The following is a 17,611-nucleotide window of genomic DNA, read 5'->3' as shown; positions in this document are numbered from 1 at the left end:
GGAGCACGATAAAGTTATTCTTTCATTGTTTGATGATGCCATATTTGCTTCTAAATCTAAAGAATTAGGACTGAAGATCTCTGTTGTCCAAAGGGCCTGGAGTGTCGAAAAGAGAGGCAACAGAGAAAAAGTACTGTGTCAGACAGAGAATACAGAGTGTGTAGGGTGTGCATTCAGCTTGACACCCACACCCAGTGAATATCCTGTGTATCACAACTTCTGCTCAACAGCAGGGAAGGATGTCCTGGAGTCCACTTCATTTGGTAACTACATTTAAAAAAGAACAGGAAATGAAAGGAGGAGCTTGATCAGAGGCTCCTAAGTATGGCAATTACAGTTCCATTGACATTAAAGTCCAGAATATAAATGGATACTCTTGCTGAAAAGCTGTAAGCAAGATTTAAATGTGCCCCATTCTTAGTGCTGGCGAAAGATACTGATGATAACTAGCATGTTACTGAATAATGCTCATAAATGTGCATGTTTTGCAATGAGTCTTACATTCCTTGATTCCACAGCAGCTAACAGGCACACAGAAGGATATCAGTAAAGCCTGCCATCTCGAGATGTAAATTACCACTGGCAACCTGAAAAGCTTTCTGTGCAATTACATTAGCGCTAATGAAAGGGGGGAAAGGTGGGAACTGCATTATTCAAAGAATTGGAGGATGCCCTGAGATTTTATTTTGCAAAGGTCTTACTGTGTCTCTATTTCATCTCTTTTTATAAACAAGAAACTACATTAAAGAGAATCTCTGCCCTCTCTAGATTCCTCTCTTGGCCAAAGTGAAATATTTACTTTGCAGTAGACAAGAGGAGAGAGGAGATGTTGCACACACATCCTGGGCCTTCCCTGTCCTGCGTTACAGGATTTTGCTGAAGTTCAGCTACTGATTTTTCTCTGATTTGACATGAATATGGTTATGCCACCTTTAACTTTCATCTTCTTTTTTTTCCCAGCAAATATAGGTTGTCATATAGCTAGTATTTGGTCCTATAACATCCCTAAATTCATCCATGCTTTTTTTTTTCCTCCAGTTTTCTTGAAAAAATACAGCACTTCTTTAAACTTACTTTGAGATGCATAATTTATAAGACAATTTCATACCAGGCCTGAGCAAAGCATTAGAGGGCTCACCCACCATCTCAGATGCCTTTTCCGGAAATGACTGGAGAGAGATGAGCTACAGCAATACAGTTGGATAAACTCTTATATTCTCAGACAGGTTTGATGGTGTCTGGTCTCGGGACACCCAATCCTTTAAGAGAATTAAAAAGTACAGAGAAGACTCTACATATTCTGAATTTGAGTACACAGTCGAGTAACATGCTCCTCTTTATGTCACTGTTGGGAAACAATGTTTTCTCCCTTAGTTCTTAGACTTTATAAACTTTGCAAAGATCAGGGTTTCATACATTGCTGTGTGAGGGGTGTGTGTGTGTGTGTGTGTGTGTGTGTGTGTGTGTGTGTAAGGTACTCAGCTGAGGGGCTTCAAGACTATTGGAAAATCGGCGAATAACCTCTGGACTTTTTCCGTTTTAGGGGTGAGTTTACTCATACCGCATGGCGCCATCCCAGAAGAAAACTCTTGGGAGATCTACATGTCCATCAACCAAGGTGAACCTAGGTGAGAGACAGAGAAGGGTAGTATATTGATGACATCTTAAATACGGAATGGAGCTTCTGCAAAAAACCTGAGGTTTTTAAGATAATTTGGCGTGGAGCTGTACAGCTAAGATCCATGCGTTACTTGACTATACAGAGGGAAATACCAGTTGCAAAAGTATAGGCTAAAATGAAAACACACAGAGCTAGCTCTGCAATTTTCAGTGACTCATCTAGGTCACTGACCTCTTGACCACAGACAACAAACAACCGTGACTCAGTAGGCAAGTCTTTAGCAGGTCCACTCCATACTGATTGCCTCACCTAATCTTTCTCACAAAAGAAAAAAAAAAAAATCATCCCAGCAGGCGCTTTTCGGTGCTAGGCATTATGCAAATGCTGAGAATGACCAACCTGTGACCTCTTCAGGTCAGCATAAGACCTGCTATGGGCTGAGAGAGGATTTCTCAGTTAATCTTCCCGCCCTGTAAAAATACCTTCTACGCTGCAGTAGCTTCCAGGTCTGACACATTTCAGTAGCGTTAAATTCAATTACATACACAAATCTTGTCGCGGAGTCTTTAATGAAAGTTGTTGGTTATTTTCTTAGCACAAGTATAATATTTGTGGAAATGTCGCTTTCCTCCACACAAGATAAAACCCGGCTCCTCTTTAGAAAGCAATTTCTCTCATAAACTGGATGTGTACCTCTGGCATTTTCAGTCTCAACATCTTGGTTCTTTGAGGCTAGATTTTTTTTTGTTGTGAGCAGAGAACACGTGAAGGAAAAACACTGGAAGGAAAAAGAGCCAGAGAAACAGATGGTTTGAACAGATTCTGATAGCTATCTCCATGAAAGGATTTGTTGGTGCCCAATGGTTTTAACTTTCTGCTCGAGAGAGCTTGGAAGGAATGGAAAAGTCTCTGCTAGCTGGCTGTTGGCAAGGTGCTCAGAGGGTGTGCGAGTAGATCGTGGTGTGGTTGGCTCTCGTGCTGTTCCCTTCAGTCCTGGAGAGCTAGATCCCTCACCTCCATGCCTGAAGGCAGCCTAGGGTCTAAACACCTCCACGTGCAGGTAGAGGCAACCAAGACGCAGAGGGGTTTGGAGAGTTTACTCAGCATCTCACTTAAGCAGACCTAAAAATGGAGTTTCCTGGATAAGGGTCACCTCTTTTTTATCCCTTTGGTTGACTTCTATGAGAAACCATACCTGTTTAAAATTTAGGCCAGGGTCCATTCCACACACGCTGTTGAACACATCACCCTGCAAAAATCAAGAACGAGGGGCACCTGGGTGGCTCAGTGGGTTGGGGCCTCTGCCTTCGGCTTAGGTCATGATCCCAGGGTTCTGGGATCGAGCCCCGCATCTGGGCTCTCTGCTCAGTGGGAGGCCTGCTTCCCCTCCTCTCTCTGCCCACCTCTCTGCCTACTTGTGATCTCTGTCTGTCAAATAAATAAATATAATCTTAAAAAAAAAAAGAAAGAACAAGGCCGAATCCAGTCAGCCCGCCCGAATCACGGCCTCCTGCTAACCTTCGCCCCACCTGCCAGCTTCCTTCCTTATAATCCATCCACTGAGCCTACCTTCAGCTCTTTCCTCTCAAACCCAGTGTCTTCCACCTCATTAAATAGGACTTATATGGGAAATATCACTCGAGCTGTCCTGCAGTTATAAAAGAAGGAGGAAAAATAGATTAAAGACATGCCAGAGTCCACAGACCTTGAAAGATAGGTTTGGCCTGATGCAGTCGCCTCCTGGACCACCACGAGCTTTGTAAGTTCTGTGCTAACCAGTCTGGTTTATCCATCCATATCTAAGATGTGAGTTTATTACTGTTGTCCAGGAAGGTGGACAGCAACAGGAACGGTTCTTCAAGGACTTCAGCTCTGTGAGGTGGGCATTTTCCTGTCTACTCATCAGAGGATAAGATACAGTTGCAGGAGGCCTGCATTCCTTTTCTCGTTTTCATGCTGCTCAAACCTTCCCAGATGTTCCTAGCTCTTAAGAAAATGACCAGTCGCAGGCTACTGCTCATTTAGCTTCCTTGACAATCTTCCTTCCATTTCAAAACGCTCCAAACTACTTATGAAAACACTAAAAATAGCACATGCCTTTCTGCCGCTACTTTTCTTAAGCTTGGTGATTTTTTTTTTTTCTATCCCTAACAGGAGGTTGCTCAGATCTAAGTTGTGCAGCTTTTCATCCTGGGGTTAATCAGAAGGCCATTAATGTAGCACTGTGTAGTGTCACCTTGCCTTTGGGATGTCACTTAAAAACCCATTGTCATCTTATGCTGTCCTTCTGTCCTGCTGAACTCGTGCTCAGAAGAAGACCTGTTTTTTTTTCTACCATCTGTAGACCTGGAACAGCACTGTTCTGTCTCTTTAACCTCTGAGTCTCCGTCACTTCCACACCCAGAATTACAGTCAGATCTTGAAAACAGCCTCTTTAAAGTCCGTTCCATTTTCCTATTGACGGCACCTTTCTGTTGCTTTTTTCTGAGTGACATCTCTGGGATAGCTGGGTAACGAGTTAGTGGAACTGTCACTGAAATCATTGATCCAAATTCAGTAGCAGATTCCCAGAGACAGGGCTGTGTGGAATGAATCACAGACTTAAAATAACCCCCTGTATTCAAATAGGTTCCTAGGGCTGTATTTTGAAATCTGGGTAGGTTTTCAGTGAGGGTGTTCATTGTGTGAATTTATGCACCCTGGCCCTCTTGGAAGACCCAGCTTCTGTTGCTGGGAAGTCTCCAGGAGGACACTCTGTACTTCCCATTAAATGGAATGATGTCACTCTTCCTCAGTGTCCCTGCTCCATCTACACTTTCAGACTTAAACTATGATTTTAATGACTCTCTCCCAACCTCGTGCTAGAGGTTGCCCATAATGAACTCTGGTTGCCCATAATGCTTAGGAGATGATCTCTGTTGGCTTTTTGGACAGACATGCGTATTAAATGGTTTGCTGGATGAGGACTCTGCATTCTTGGAAAAGTAAAAATTACCTCTGTTTCTGTGTAACTTGCAAAGTGCTCTCGCATGCATTTGACTCATTTAGTCTTCCATTATGTCAAAAGAAGAGGATATTGTAGCAATTTGAGAAAGGAGGGAAAAAAATCTAAAAACATGAAGGTTCCAAGCAGCAAAGCTGCTTCAAAGGGCATGTTACTTTCCTGGCGGAGCTAGGATTTGACTCCAGGCTATCTGACCACAGTGGCAGTGCTCACACACTAAAGGATGCCATCTCTCCCTGATGTCAGAGCCTTTACAGAAGCCGCTTTCTGACTTCATGTTCCAACTCTTGGTCTCTAGAATGGGGCATCCTCTGGAATTGCTTTCTGTGAGCACTGAGGATTAAGCAACACAGAAAGACAGGATCGAGTTGAATTTTTCTTAGAATTACATTGGGAAAATTGTATTGTTACATAATAGAACTGAGCACACAGAGGCTGGAAACAAGTCCCACCAAAGTGCTGAGTCTCAGGGGATACAGTGTTAGGAAACATCAGAAGGCAGTGGCTAGGAGTGTGAGCTCAGACATCAGAGGCCCTGGATTCAGGTCTAAGCTTCACTGCTTCATCCATGCGACTTTAGGGAAGTTCGTAAAACTCTTTGCAACCCAGATGTGTCCTCCTCTGAAAAACAGTAGGTATCTACCTTATACGGATATCATGGGATTGTGTGGTACACAGTGATACAAAAATCTAAAAGGTGATAAAATAAATATTCTTTTCTTCCTTGCTATACTTACATTTGACAAAGCATTCTACTGACAATATATCCTTTCATCTTCACATTGAGCCCACACAGTAAACAATAATGGTTACACTAATTTTTATAGATTTGAAAATTAACAGCAAGAAAAGTTAGTAAGCTCGACTCGGGTTGTAGCCAGGTGAGGCACCAAAGCAAGATGATCTGGCTTAGAAGGCATTTCAATGCTTCATCCCAATCCCTACCTTAAGGCTCAGTTAAGTATGTCATTCATGAGTCCAGTAAAGCACACTTGGGGAGAGACAAGGCTTATGCCTAATGATGGAAATAAACCATGAAACAGATGCGGAGGGGCCCAGATTTTGGAAGGCCAGGATCACTTTGCAATTCAATGTGGAACCACACTGCACTAGGTTTTCCATGGAAAACCATGGAAAAATACAAAATGGCCTTAATCCAGTCCAAGCATAGACACACAGACGGGGTGTAGAGAAGAGTGCTTTCCAGAAGATGTCACTTGATCTGAGTCTAAAACATCAGTAGAAATTAGCCAGGCAAAGAAAGGCATTAAGGGCAGTAAATACCTCAATGTTCAGCTCCAGGATACATTTTCCATGATCTACATAGCATAAGAGGGGCTGTAAGTGGCTGAATGCAGATATCTTTCCCTGCTTTTAAGTCATTATCTTAAGCAGCTTCCTTCCAAGTGTAGCCCAGGCCAGGGCACAGATTGGACAAAGACTTAGGTTTCACTCACTGAGCCATTCACAAATTAAAGAACACTGAGTGGCATCACAGGAACGGGAACATGAGTAGCCTCACAGAAAGGCAAGAGCATGAAATCGGGACTGCCAGAAGTATTTGCTAGGGAAGCCCTGGGGCTCCTCCCACATCAGGAGCATTTGGTCAGCTAGCTCAAAGTCAGAGGTGACCTCCTTTTCTATCGGCCCCCTTTGAAGGGCAGGAAACCAGCACTGAGCAGTCTCAGAAAGCCCCTCTCTTTTCCCAAACTTCAATTTGAAAGAATCTGGGGTTGTTGTAGGTACATTTCGACAGGAGCTTTTGGGGTCAAATTCTTCTCATCCTTTCTGACCGGGTTTTGAAAAATTTTTATAAAATGCAGGTATCTTGACAAGGGAATTAAAGTCTCATTTCAGAGACTCTCTTCACATGGATTACAATAAGAAAAGATGTGGATGCAACACAGCCTTCCCTCTACCCCTCCCACAGGTCCCACACCCCTCCTCACCCCATAGTCGGAGAGTAGGGAGCTGGACCAGAAAATTATTATATGGAGCTTTCTTTCAAGAAGCAATAAAACGAAACCAAAGACAAACACTCATTTCTTTTTCCAATTACACTGTCATGTGGATATCCCTGACCAAATGCTTAAACTGGAACTGGAAATATAAGTAATCTTATTGAAAAATTTACAAAAGGACACAAATTTTGAATTTGGGCTTGGCCCAGATGGCGTATTTCAACCACTTTTTCTCTTCTGGTTTTGTTTTGCTCTTGAATGGTCTGAGTCAGTGGGTACTTCTTGGGGCGAAGAGCAGGAAAACAGATGTGGTGGTGTTAGGAAGTGTGAGCTGTTTTTACGGTGCCTTGATAGAGCAACAGTTTTAACAGCAAAGTATGAAGTATGACCAAACACGAGACCAGGAAGACACAAAAAGTCACCCTGGGAACTGAAGAGAATTTCTTTCCCAGGAACGGCTCACCACGAAACCGTGTGGTGGAGGCTGTTCCTGTGGAATATGGCTTCCTGTAGCTTTCCCTCCACGGTAGCAAGACCAGCGCGCACAGACACGGACACACACACGCACGTACATCTTCATGACTCAGGCCTAGCAAAAGATATAAACCCTCAGAAACACGCTTAGACTGACCTCGTTTCTAGCAGAGTAAGAAGAAAATCTGGCTATGGATGGCCATTCCTGTAAAAATGAAATTTTAATGACGACTAGTCTTTATGTGAAAGACATTTGAGGTCAATCTAAAACCCCATGTCACAGAAAAATAGGAACCACATTCACTTTCCTGGGGCCTCCCAGAGCTCTGATTTCTCACAAGGTAGTGAACCCTGGTTCCACCCTGCCTCCTGGTGACTTCTCAGGACATTGGTTGCCACCAGGGAGAAAACCTGGCTAAAAGCTTCTGGGTTGATTTGTATCTCTGTTGGCTTTCTCCAGCTTGGGAGACCTACCTGCTAGGGTCCATCTCAAGTCATCCCCCAGCTCAGGCAAAAACATTTGCCCCTTCAACACTGCAAAACTGTTGCAGACTTCTGGAAAAATTTTTCCCAATTAATATTAGAGCTCAGTATAGTCTATGACTATTAAGCCCCAAATGTGCCCAGTACTGTAAAGCAGGATAAAATATCCTTTCTCTAAGGAGTTTATTTCTGGTAGAGGTGATGGTAGGAGGACCGAGGTTGTATATACGTATCAGAATGATGTTTGGGGCTACAGTGGCCTTTTCTGTATTCTGAAAATTGACAAAGCCCAGAGCTTATTTACAAAAAGAGACCACCAGAGAGAGAGAGAATTACCCCCACATTCTAATTTCAGAGATTTTTCCAGCTATCATGCCAAAGGCTGATTTTCCCACCTACCTGCCAAACCTTCCAAGAAGCTTCATTTCATCAGCATGGGCACTGTTGCTCCCAGCCCACTTACAGACCAGGTCCTCTCCCTCCCTATTGATAGGAGAAGAGAGAAAATAAGTCCTATTTTGGAGGAGAACAGTCATCAAAAATGGCCGCCTCTACTCTCTCTGAGACACTATCTCTCTGAGATAATAGGCTCAAGAGAATTCCTTATAAAACTTGGGCCATCTGCAGGAGAACTGGACAGTGATATTTGATTTCCTCATTGTTTATAAGCTTGTTGACTTGTCCCATGATGCTAAAACCAAGGAGAGAGGAGCAAAGAACACTTCCATTATTCCCAGGTCCCCATCCTTCCAAGCGGTAGAGAAGATGGACCCGAGCCAGAGAGAGTAAGTGAGGTTGAAAACAGGTTTGCCAGGGGCCAGTGCAAAGTGAGGCAAAGAAGTCAGAGAGCCAAGTCAAGATGCTGCCAGATGGGGGCCAGTTGGCGGAAGTAACCAAGACCCGCAGAAACTACAGATGCTTCACAACAACTGTTTGCTGTCCCATCACCAGCACCCTCTGTCCCAGATGACTTTTAGCATCCTCACCTATCTGTACTGAATCCGGTAAGGATTCTCTTAAGACTCGTAAGTCATCTGAGAAAATATTATCACCTTGTCAAGGTACTTACGTAAGGAGGTGGTATGCTTTCCTATCCCTGCTCTCTCTTGCAGTGCCATGGGGATGAGCTCCTGGTGAGGAAAGACTGGAAGGAGCAGGAGGCCTGCTCTAGAGCCCCGGGTGTGTGTGTGTGTGTGTACATGTGTGTGTGCTCACATGGGCCTGTGTGCATGGGTACCAGGGGTCAGGGTGGAATTTTGAATCAGATGGAAGATTAAATTTTTAACATAGTTTTTAGGTCTCCTCTGTTTAATAAATTAACTATTAAAATATAGTATCAAATTGAGAAGTTTTCAAGGGACCCCGTTACCCTGGGCAGTTCCAGTAAGCACAAGCGTTAGCAATTATAGCTGACCCTTGAACAACACAGGTTTGAACGCTGACGTCCGCTTCCGTGAGTTTTTTCAGTACAGTACAGCGCTGGCAATGTATTTCCTCTTATGAATTTCTGGACATGTTCTTTGCCCTAGCTTACTTTATCATAAGCGTACACTATGTAATACATGCTACATACAAAATATCCATCAATTAACTGTTTATGTTCTCCGTAAGGCTTCCAGTCAACCGTAGGCTGTGACGTTTTGGGAGAGTCAAAAATTATGTGCTCATTTTCAGCTGTGTTCAACTGTATCATTCAAGGGTCAACTTGCACTAGAAAAGCTAGAGCCACCTAATACCACAATAGATGAAGCTCCCAAAGCAAACCCAATGACTCAAATCACCGACGATAAATGCACCGTGACACATGCGGTCACAGATACACATATGCTAACCAGGAGCAAAGGGATGGGCCCTGTCTAAAGGTTCAGGGAAGGCTTCCGAGAGGAAGGGACAATTGACTTAAAAACTGAACATGAGTAAAAGGTATTCCAGTCAAAGGGAATAGAACGTGCAAAGGCACAGGGGTATAAATAGCATCATATATTTTGGAACTAAGCAAACCCGAACAAAATATGCAAGGAAGAGTGATAAGGACTAGACTACGTTAGACAGTAATTTGCTGCCTAGGGGAATTGACAGTGACCTGCTAGATAGGGATGAAGGAAGAATCAGCTTTAGGACATCTGGTCCACCACTTTTGGTATCTTATTTTCTGCTTCATCTCCAGGACCACTTCCCAATTCAAGTCTTTCTATGCCAGCACCCTCCTTGTGAGGACAGTGAACATGTGCCTCCTTTTTGCCTAGCACATTTATTAATAGTGCCCTCTTCATCCTCGGAAGTATCTGCATGTGGGCAATAAATTATACTCACTCTACTTTTGAGTGTCCTTGTCTTTGGTTGTGCACGAGAGATTGGGAGGGGACTGTTAATGTGAGCAATGAAGGAGTCGAAGATAGTTCCCAGAATTCTGCCTTGGGAACTGATGATTAACTAGTTGAGAGAGATTTGCCAGCTGAAGGTCACCTGACAGTTTGTGATAATAGTTGCTCCGTGAGCCTCTTTGGCTTTCTTTCCAGGAAATAAACACAGCCCTTTGACTTACAAGAAAGGGGATAGAAAGGAAACTGATTAAAGAATAAATCAATACAATGCAAAAACAATATTTATAACCAAGAAAAAAAAGACAACTGCTGAATCAAAATCCCCCGTGAAGCTTTTGGCCAGACTGTCTGGCAGCAAATGCTCGTAGAGCAGAAAGTCACGATATTGGCCACAAACCCTGCCTGCATGCCTGCTGTGTGCAGGGCAGAGTCTTATGCCTACCTTTGTCTTCTTTGCTTCCCTAGCTGGGTAAGAATCGACCAGTCCCGGAGTTCACTGAGGTGAAATGATAACACACATAACTTGTTGGGAAAGTAGTGTAGACACGGTCACTGGCATCCCCTGACAGGTAAAGAGGGATCAGAAAGGAGATGATGGGTGGCAGTGAGAACACAGGGACTCCGAAGGCCTGAGCTCCAGCTCCCCCGCGACTTCTCCAGCCTAAATGACTGTGAGCAAGTCATTTTCTTTCTCTGGGCCTCAACTGTACCATCTAGAAATCCTGTTTAACATTAGCTGCATTCCAGGATTTGGGGGAGGACAATAAAGCAACATGTATGAGAAGTCTGGTGCAAAGTATAAAGTACCATACAAATGCTATCTTTTGATATTATTGTACTTCATCTGGCCTTTTTTTTTTTTTTTAATTGCTTAGATAAGTTCTCTGGAGTCCGTGGAATTTGCTTTTGCTCTGTCCCCATGATGCTGGGTTCCTTTAGACGGCTACCACATTCCTAGACTGGGAGGAAAGATCAATTCAGTGATTGCACACATAATAACTGTTCACTCTAAGATCAGAGCTTGTGAAGATACGAAGGACTCTGCATCAATTCCTTTCAGTCTGCTTCGATCTCTCTTTACATGGGGGCCTAGGACTTATACTCTAGAGGCGTATTATGTGGAGTGGATTCACCCAAAGAGTGGATTCATGTCCACAGTAGGAGATCAGTGGCCAGTCAAGCTGGGCTGGCAGCTTAGGCCAGCCTTGAACAAGCTAGATCGTGATGGACAGAAGTGAATAGATTGTTTCTGTCACCGGTTCTGTTCAGTGCTCAGTCATAGATGGGAATCCTGCTTGTGGCTTTAAGGGAGTTTTAGAGATTTTTTACTGGAAGACTCAGAATGGAAAACATCTACCCTTTGGAGGGGATTCGGCATTAATGAGCTCTGTGTCTGGCAGAGGCAACTGCTGACGAGGAAAGGTGCTTTCTAAGGAACAAACAAAGGGGCTCTTTGCGCTAGAGCAAGGGGAACAGATTGCTGCCATTTGGGAAACACATTAATTCGTTCACGCTACCGGTGCCATGCAGTGTGATAAAAGGGGCAATTAATCAAATGGTATCTTAATGGCTTAGAAGGGTTAATGCACCTTTAGCTGAAGACTGTGCTCTCTACTGCAGTGAAATCACAGAGGCTCCTTCACAAAGTCATTTCAGTTCGAAGAGAACGCCATTACCCCCACAACGAGAGGAGGGGAGGAGAGAAAGAAGGAAGAGGGGGAAAGAGAAAGGGAGGGGGGAGAACTCTCATGCTGTCATCTTCTGATCTGCTTTTTTGGGAAAGAATTTCCACACACCACGCTCTTCACCGTTCCTCCCACCCCAAGGCCCCTTGGTCCACAAACAAATATGCATAAATAAAAAATGCCATCATTTTCATCAGAGTACGTCGGAAGCCCCTGTGAGCTCACAATGTGAAGTGATTAGAACGGTCCAGAGGAGTCTTTAATTAAAGATGCCATTGACAAGATAACAATGGTTTGTGAATGTTGTTAATAGATCTGAATGGAAGGTGCGCCTTAATTCAATAAGAGGAAAGTCATCGGTTCATGAGTTTGATTGCGCATTGTAAAGGAACACCACATACTGTAATTATTTTTATTTGTATATGCCATCTCTTTTATTGCCCACGCTGGAAGTAGAAATAACCTGTCCTATTAAGATATTTAATATATATCATCCTTTCCACTTCACTTAGTTATAGCCTCATAAAAATGCCAGGAGAACACACCAGCCCACACTGAGGCTGGCCTCTATGTTGTCTAAGACAATCCGCACAGCCCTTGAAAAAACCTAGATGACCAACCTCCTAACTCCTTTGGTTATCATCTTTAAGACAAAGGAATGGGAACTTCCCAGGACCCCGTAAAGTTGTATGCAGCTGGGGAGCTTCACTCAGGAAATGAGCATGGACATGCCCAAAGGTCAAACAACACCTAGGTCCAGTTGTGTGGCATCTTGGAGACAAGAGGGGATCAGGAGGCAGAAGCAGGGGGATCTCTAGGTTTTAACTTTAAAGTGAACACGCCATGAAAAACCAGATAGCAGGCAGAAGAATGCCACCCCCTCCCCAAAATGTCCACACGAATCCCTAGAGTCTCTGGATGTTATGCTGCATGGCAGAGGGGACTTCACAGGTGTGATTAAGGTTAAGGACCTTGAGAGGGAGGAATTACCCTGGGTTATGCAGGGGGGTTCATGGAAAAGTCCTTGTAAGAGGAAGGCAGAGTATGAGAGTCTGATACAGAGCTGTAAGGATGCTCTGCTAGTGGCAGAGGGAAGAGGGACCGCCAGAAGCTAGAAGAGGCAAGGAAATGGATTCTTCGCTATCACCTCAAGAAGGAACACAGCCCCTCTGACACCTTCATTTTAGCCCAGTGAGACCTACAACACTGCGAGATAGCAAGTTTAGGTTGTCTTAAGCCACTAAGTCTGTGGCTCAGGGATCATAGGAAAATACCATAAGCTTCTGTTGCAATCACTGTACCTCAGTGTCCGCCATCTTCCTAAGACACAGTCCCTATGAATACACCCTTATAACTCTCATGCCGGCATTTGACCTTAGAAATGCCAGGTTTGGCGAATGTGTCCCAGAGAACAAGGGTTCCTTCCCCTGCCTGCCCCCACACATATCCCTCAACCACCACCAGTAGCAGAAGATTCTAGTCCCTGCTCTGTTGTAAGCAAGGTCCAACTCTGGCTTGTCGTTCAACCCCACCCTCTGCCCCGTGTTTCCTCATCTGAACAAAGATGGTATTGGGACTGATAACTCTTGAGTCCTTTCCCAGCCTGAAAGACAATGATCCTAGAAATAGGACTCAGGTTTGCCCCAGAAGAGTCTGTTTTTCCCATTCGAGATGGAAATGCATCAGCAACTTGGTAGGTACAAAGACTGTCATAGCCGCATGCCACATAGACCCACACACTCCCGTCCCATCTTGTACCGTCAAGCATCTCAATGAGCCATCATTCTGCCGCTCTTGGTAAACAAGCTGAACACAAGCCCAGCACTGCATGAAAGATGAGGCTTAAATTGTGTCTAAGAACTGGTGGCTTACACATGATTTGTGATTCCTTTAGTATATTAATTGGTAAACACCTAGGCATGTGTGTGTCAACTAAAGCCGTTTAATATATGCAAACAGTCTAATCTCCCAGTGTGGTAGCGCTCCATTTCAGCAAACTCGGATACACCCTCCTGTATGAGTATAATTCCCCTCCCGCCCCAGCCCCGCTCGTGCCATCTCCCCTCCTGTGATCCTATTTCAGACAATACCGAGCGGGTGACCCAGATCTTTACACCCTTTCGTCGTAGAGCCATATGCCTCTATCCTCAGTGAATTGTGCTTGTTGCTTGCTGCAATCCACTGCGCTAACGGCTCCGTTCCCCACCCCAGCTAATGGAATATAATGGCTCGATGAGCTGTAGCATTATTTCCAGTTACTGCTAATCACCCCGCCCCCAACCTGACATCGTTGCTTATTAATCACACACGACTCAGAGAAAGGGGATCTAGGACAATCCCTGTGTGGTTCTATTTTCCACCACAGTAGCATCATCTGAGATCTTAAGACTGAGCATTTAACCTTGACCAGCCTCCAACTTCCATTTCAGAAGCCTCCCCTCTCTCCATTGGACAGACCACCAAGTCCCCATTTTCTCAAGAATTACACAGTTTTTCTCCAAATTAGCAGCAGGGCTACCTTGTGTGTAAGGAACACAGGTTTAAAAAAAAAAAAAAGTAGGCTCCTGGGCCCTGCCCCAGAAATATAGAATCAAAATCTTTTTTTTTTTTTTTTTAAGATTTTATTTATTTGCCGGAGAGAGAGAAAGAGCACACAAGCAGGGAGAGCTGCAGGGAGAAGAAGAGGGAGAAGGCTCCCTGCCATCCCAGGACCTGGGGATCGTGACCTCAGCTGAAGGCAGACGTTTAACTGACTGAGCCACCTAGCCATTCCCAGAATCAAAATCTTAACTGACAGTGTCTACAAGTATCATTTTCAGTAAGATGCCCAAAGAATTCTGAACCACTCAATACTTTGAAGACCACTTAAACCCTGAAGGAGGAATCCACGGTGATAAAGAGAAGATTTTGCTTAACTTCTGTCTTTGTCCTCTGCTCTGCTGCTCCTCACCCCCCTAATCTCCCTTCCCCAAAGCCTTTTCTTAACTCACATGTGGCAGTTATGGAATGAAAGTCCTCAGGAAACCTGCTAATGGTGTTGGGGTTGACTGATGAGCGAGCTGGCTCTCTGCGACTCCTCTCTGCAGGGGGTTCTCTGATGTCATTTTCCTGGGGTCTGGCTGAATGATCTGGTCAGAGCTACAGAATGAGACAGGTATCTGACTCCAATAAGATAAAAGGAAGAATAAGCCCCAAACCTCGATTTTTCATCCATAGCAAGGTTCACATTCAGGTCAATATAGGAGGTTTTTAATGAAAAGGGGAAAAGTATAATAATAGTTAAAACTATGTATCTTCTTGGGCAGGAAACTGTAGGAGGCTGGCGCTACCTTGTTTTCTGAGCTCCAATCTTAGGACTAAGTATAGCTTCCATCTCTCTGCCTTTTATGTCTATTCCATTAAAATATGATTTAATTATGTATCGACCCAGGGTCTGGCATAGTAAAACAGTCATTACTCTCCTGCCTGCATTCCTGAGTGATACTCCGGGTAAAGGTGATCAAACCTGCATTAATCTATAATATAGACCATGAGGAGGAAAGGCGGGAGCAGTAATTACCAAGCCCAGCATGGCAGACAACAACAACAATGAAAATCTCATCTCGAAATACGGAGCTGGTTGTTTTGCTTGAGGAGAGTGACGCATGGCCAGTCCAGAATCAGGTGAGGAAATACTGAGAGCAAAAGCAGAATGTGCACAGATCCACCTCCAGACCCACAGAGGTTCCCAGTCGCACAAGGTCATGTTCGGCGTGACCTTCTGTTGCCATTGGTGTGCGCATGTGTGCTGCAGAATGGCCGTTACCAGGTGGCTAGTATGGCCAAGCTTGGACAACCAGCTAGAGCACCTGTCACCCTCCAGCACGCATTTTATGCAGTAGTCAGTGACCTCACTGATTTCATTATAAGTCTGGAAATTTTTCCCTGGGCTCCTGTCTCCATTCATTTATTCATTCATTCAAAAAAATTATTTTTGACACAACTTCAAACTTAAGGATGGGGCACCTCGTTGGCTCAGTCAGTTAAGTGTCCAACTCTTCAGCTCAGGCCATGAGATCGAGCCCCACCTTGGGCTCTGCACTCAGCACAGATTCTACTTGAGGTTCTCTCCCTCTCCCTCTGCAACTCCCCACACTTGCACGCATGTGCTCGCTCGCTCTCATAAAATAGAATCTTAAAATAAAAAATAACTTAAGGGAAAGTTGCAAGAATATAATTTCCAGCCATCCCACAGTAATATTCAGCATTGTTAACATTTTACTGATTTGCCATATTCTGCTCTTCTCTCTCCATACATGTGTATATGTGTGCATATACACATAAAACACAGATGTACATACACACATGTATACATATATATTTCTGTAACCATTGTGAACAAGATACACTTTTGATCCTAGATACTTCAGTGTGTATATCCTGAAAAGGAATTCTCTCATATAACCGTAGCACAATTCTCAAAATCAGGAAGTTAACATTGATACACTTCTACTATCTGTGCCACAAACTTTATTTATATTCCTCCTGTTATCTGAATAATGTCCTTTGTGGCAAATGAAAATCCAAGTCCGTTCATTACATTCTATTGCCATGAGTCTTTAGTCTCCTACGATCTGGAGCAGTTCCTACGTCTGTCTCTATTTTATGACCTTGACCCTTTTTAAGAGTGTGGATCAGTTCTCTTCCACCGTGTCCCTCAATTTGGGCTTGTCTGATAGTTTCCTGTGGTTAGATTCAGGTTGTATATTATTGGCAGGAATACTAGAGACAAATGTGAAGTTCTTCTCACTGTGTCCTATTGGGAGGCGTGTTCTGTCCACCCATCCCGTTACTGCCAGTGTTAACTCTGATAACTTGGTTAGGAGGTGTCTGCCAAGGTTCTCCACTGTAAAGTAGTCTTTTATCCTTTGTAATTAGTAAGTCTCTTGGGGGGGGAGGGCGGTGGAGATACTTTCAAACCCTATAAATAGTTCCTTTTTATTTTCTAAACTTCCACCAAGTGGATGAATATCTATTCATAATTCTTTTTTTTTTTTTTTTGGAAAGATTCTATTTACTTATTTGACAGAGAGAGAAAGCACAAGTAAGCAGAGAGGCAGGCAGAAGGAGAGGGAGAAGCAGGCTCTCTGCTGAGCAGGGAGCCCGATGCAGGGCTCAATCCCAGGGTTCTAGAATCACAACCTGAGCTTAACCAACTGAGCCACTCAGGTGCCCCCCTGTTAATAATTCTTGACTGAATCAAGTATCAATGTGGTTGGTTACCAAATGATTTTCTGCATTTATTACTTGGCTTCTGCTACATAGGAGAGTTTCCCCTTCTCATTATTCATTCATGTAAATATCCATATATCTCACGAGTTATGTTATTTAATGGGTTATAACCCTATACTACCATTTTCCTTTGATACTCAAAATGTTCCAGTTTTTGGCCAGTAGGAACTACTTCAAGCACACTCCTCTGTCTTTCTCAACATCTATTTCTGAGTGCTTACAACTGGCATCTAGTAGACATTGTAGATACAGTGGCAAACAGGAAAAGAAAATAAATTCCCTGGCCTCATAGAGCTTCTATTCTCGTTTGTGGAGACAAAAGTAAATAATTATGTAAATGGATAGTGTATTAAAGGGCAGTTAAGTGTAGTGGAGAAAAAGCAAAGCAAAGATCAGCTTCGGTGATGGGAATGGTCAGGGAATGCCTCACTAGTAGGTGTCATTGGGGCAAAGACCTGAAGGGCACGAGGGAGCCCGTCACGGGGCTGCCCGAACGAAAAATTTCCAGGCAGCCCGGAGCGCTCTAGAGCAGCAGAACAGCCGGGATTCCTGGAGGTGGGAATGCATTGGCATTTCCAGTGGGATTCCGCTGGTTGCCGAGTTGAGGACAGACTGTGGGAGGTAAGAATGGAAGCATTGCCAAGGTGCCTTAAATTCCCTTAAACAGTGTGCATCTCTAAGGCTGGGAAATGTCTGTGAAAGCATATCTTGCTAAAATGACAATTTATTGAATCAATTAGCAATTTCAGAAAGCACAGTTCCCATGAAAATAAGGCTCCTTAAAAGGC

General features: G+C 43.9%; 1 protein-coding gene across 11 annotated transcripts in view; it reads left to right on the top strand.

The window, feature by feature from the left end:
- Positions 1-17,611, top strand: part of UNC5D (unc-5 netrin receptor D) — a 533,873-nt gene that overhangs the window by 473,061 nt on the left and 43,201 nt on the right. For all 11 annotated transcript variants that reach the window (XM_045985620.1, XM_045985626.1, XM_045985611.1 and 8 more), the window contains one exon: positions 1,544-1,628. In XM_045985620.1, coding sequence (XP_045841576.1) covers positions 1,544-1,628 — 85 coding nt within the window. The remainder of the gene's footprint in view (positions 1-1,543; positions 1,629-17,611) is intronic.

The sequence above is a fragment of the Meles meles genome, chromosome 2 (assembly GCF_922984935.1).
Source record: "Meles meles chromosome 2, mMelMel3.1 paternal haplotype, whole genome shotgun sequence".
Taxonomy (NCBI): domain Eukaryota; kingdom Metazoa; phylum Chordata; class Mammalia; order Carnivora; family Mustelidae; genus Meles; species Meles meles.
The sequence above is the reverse complement of the archived record's forward strand: the minus strand, read 5'-3'. Positions and strand labels throughout refer to the sequence as shown.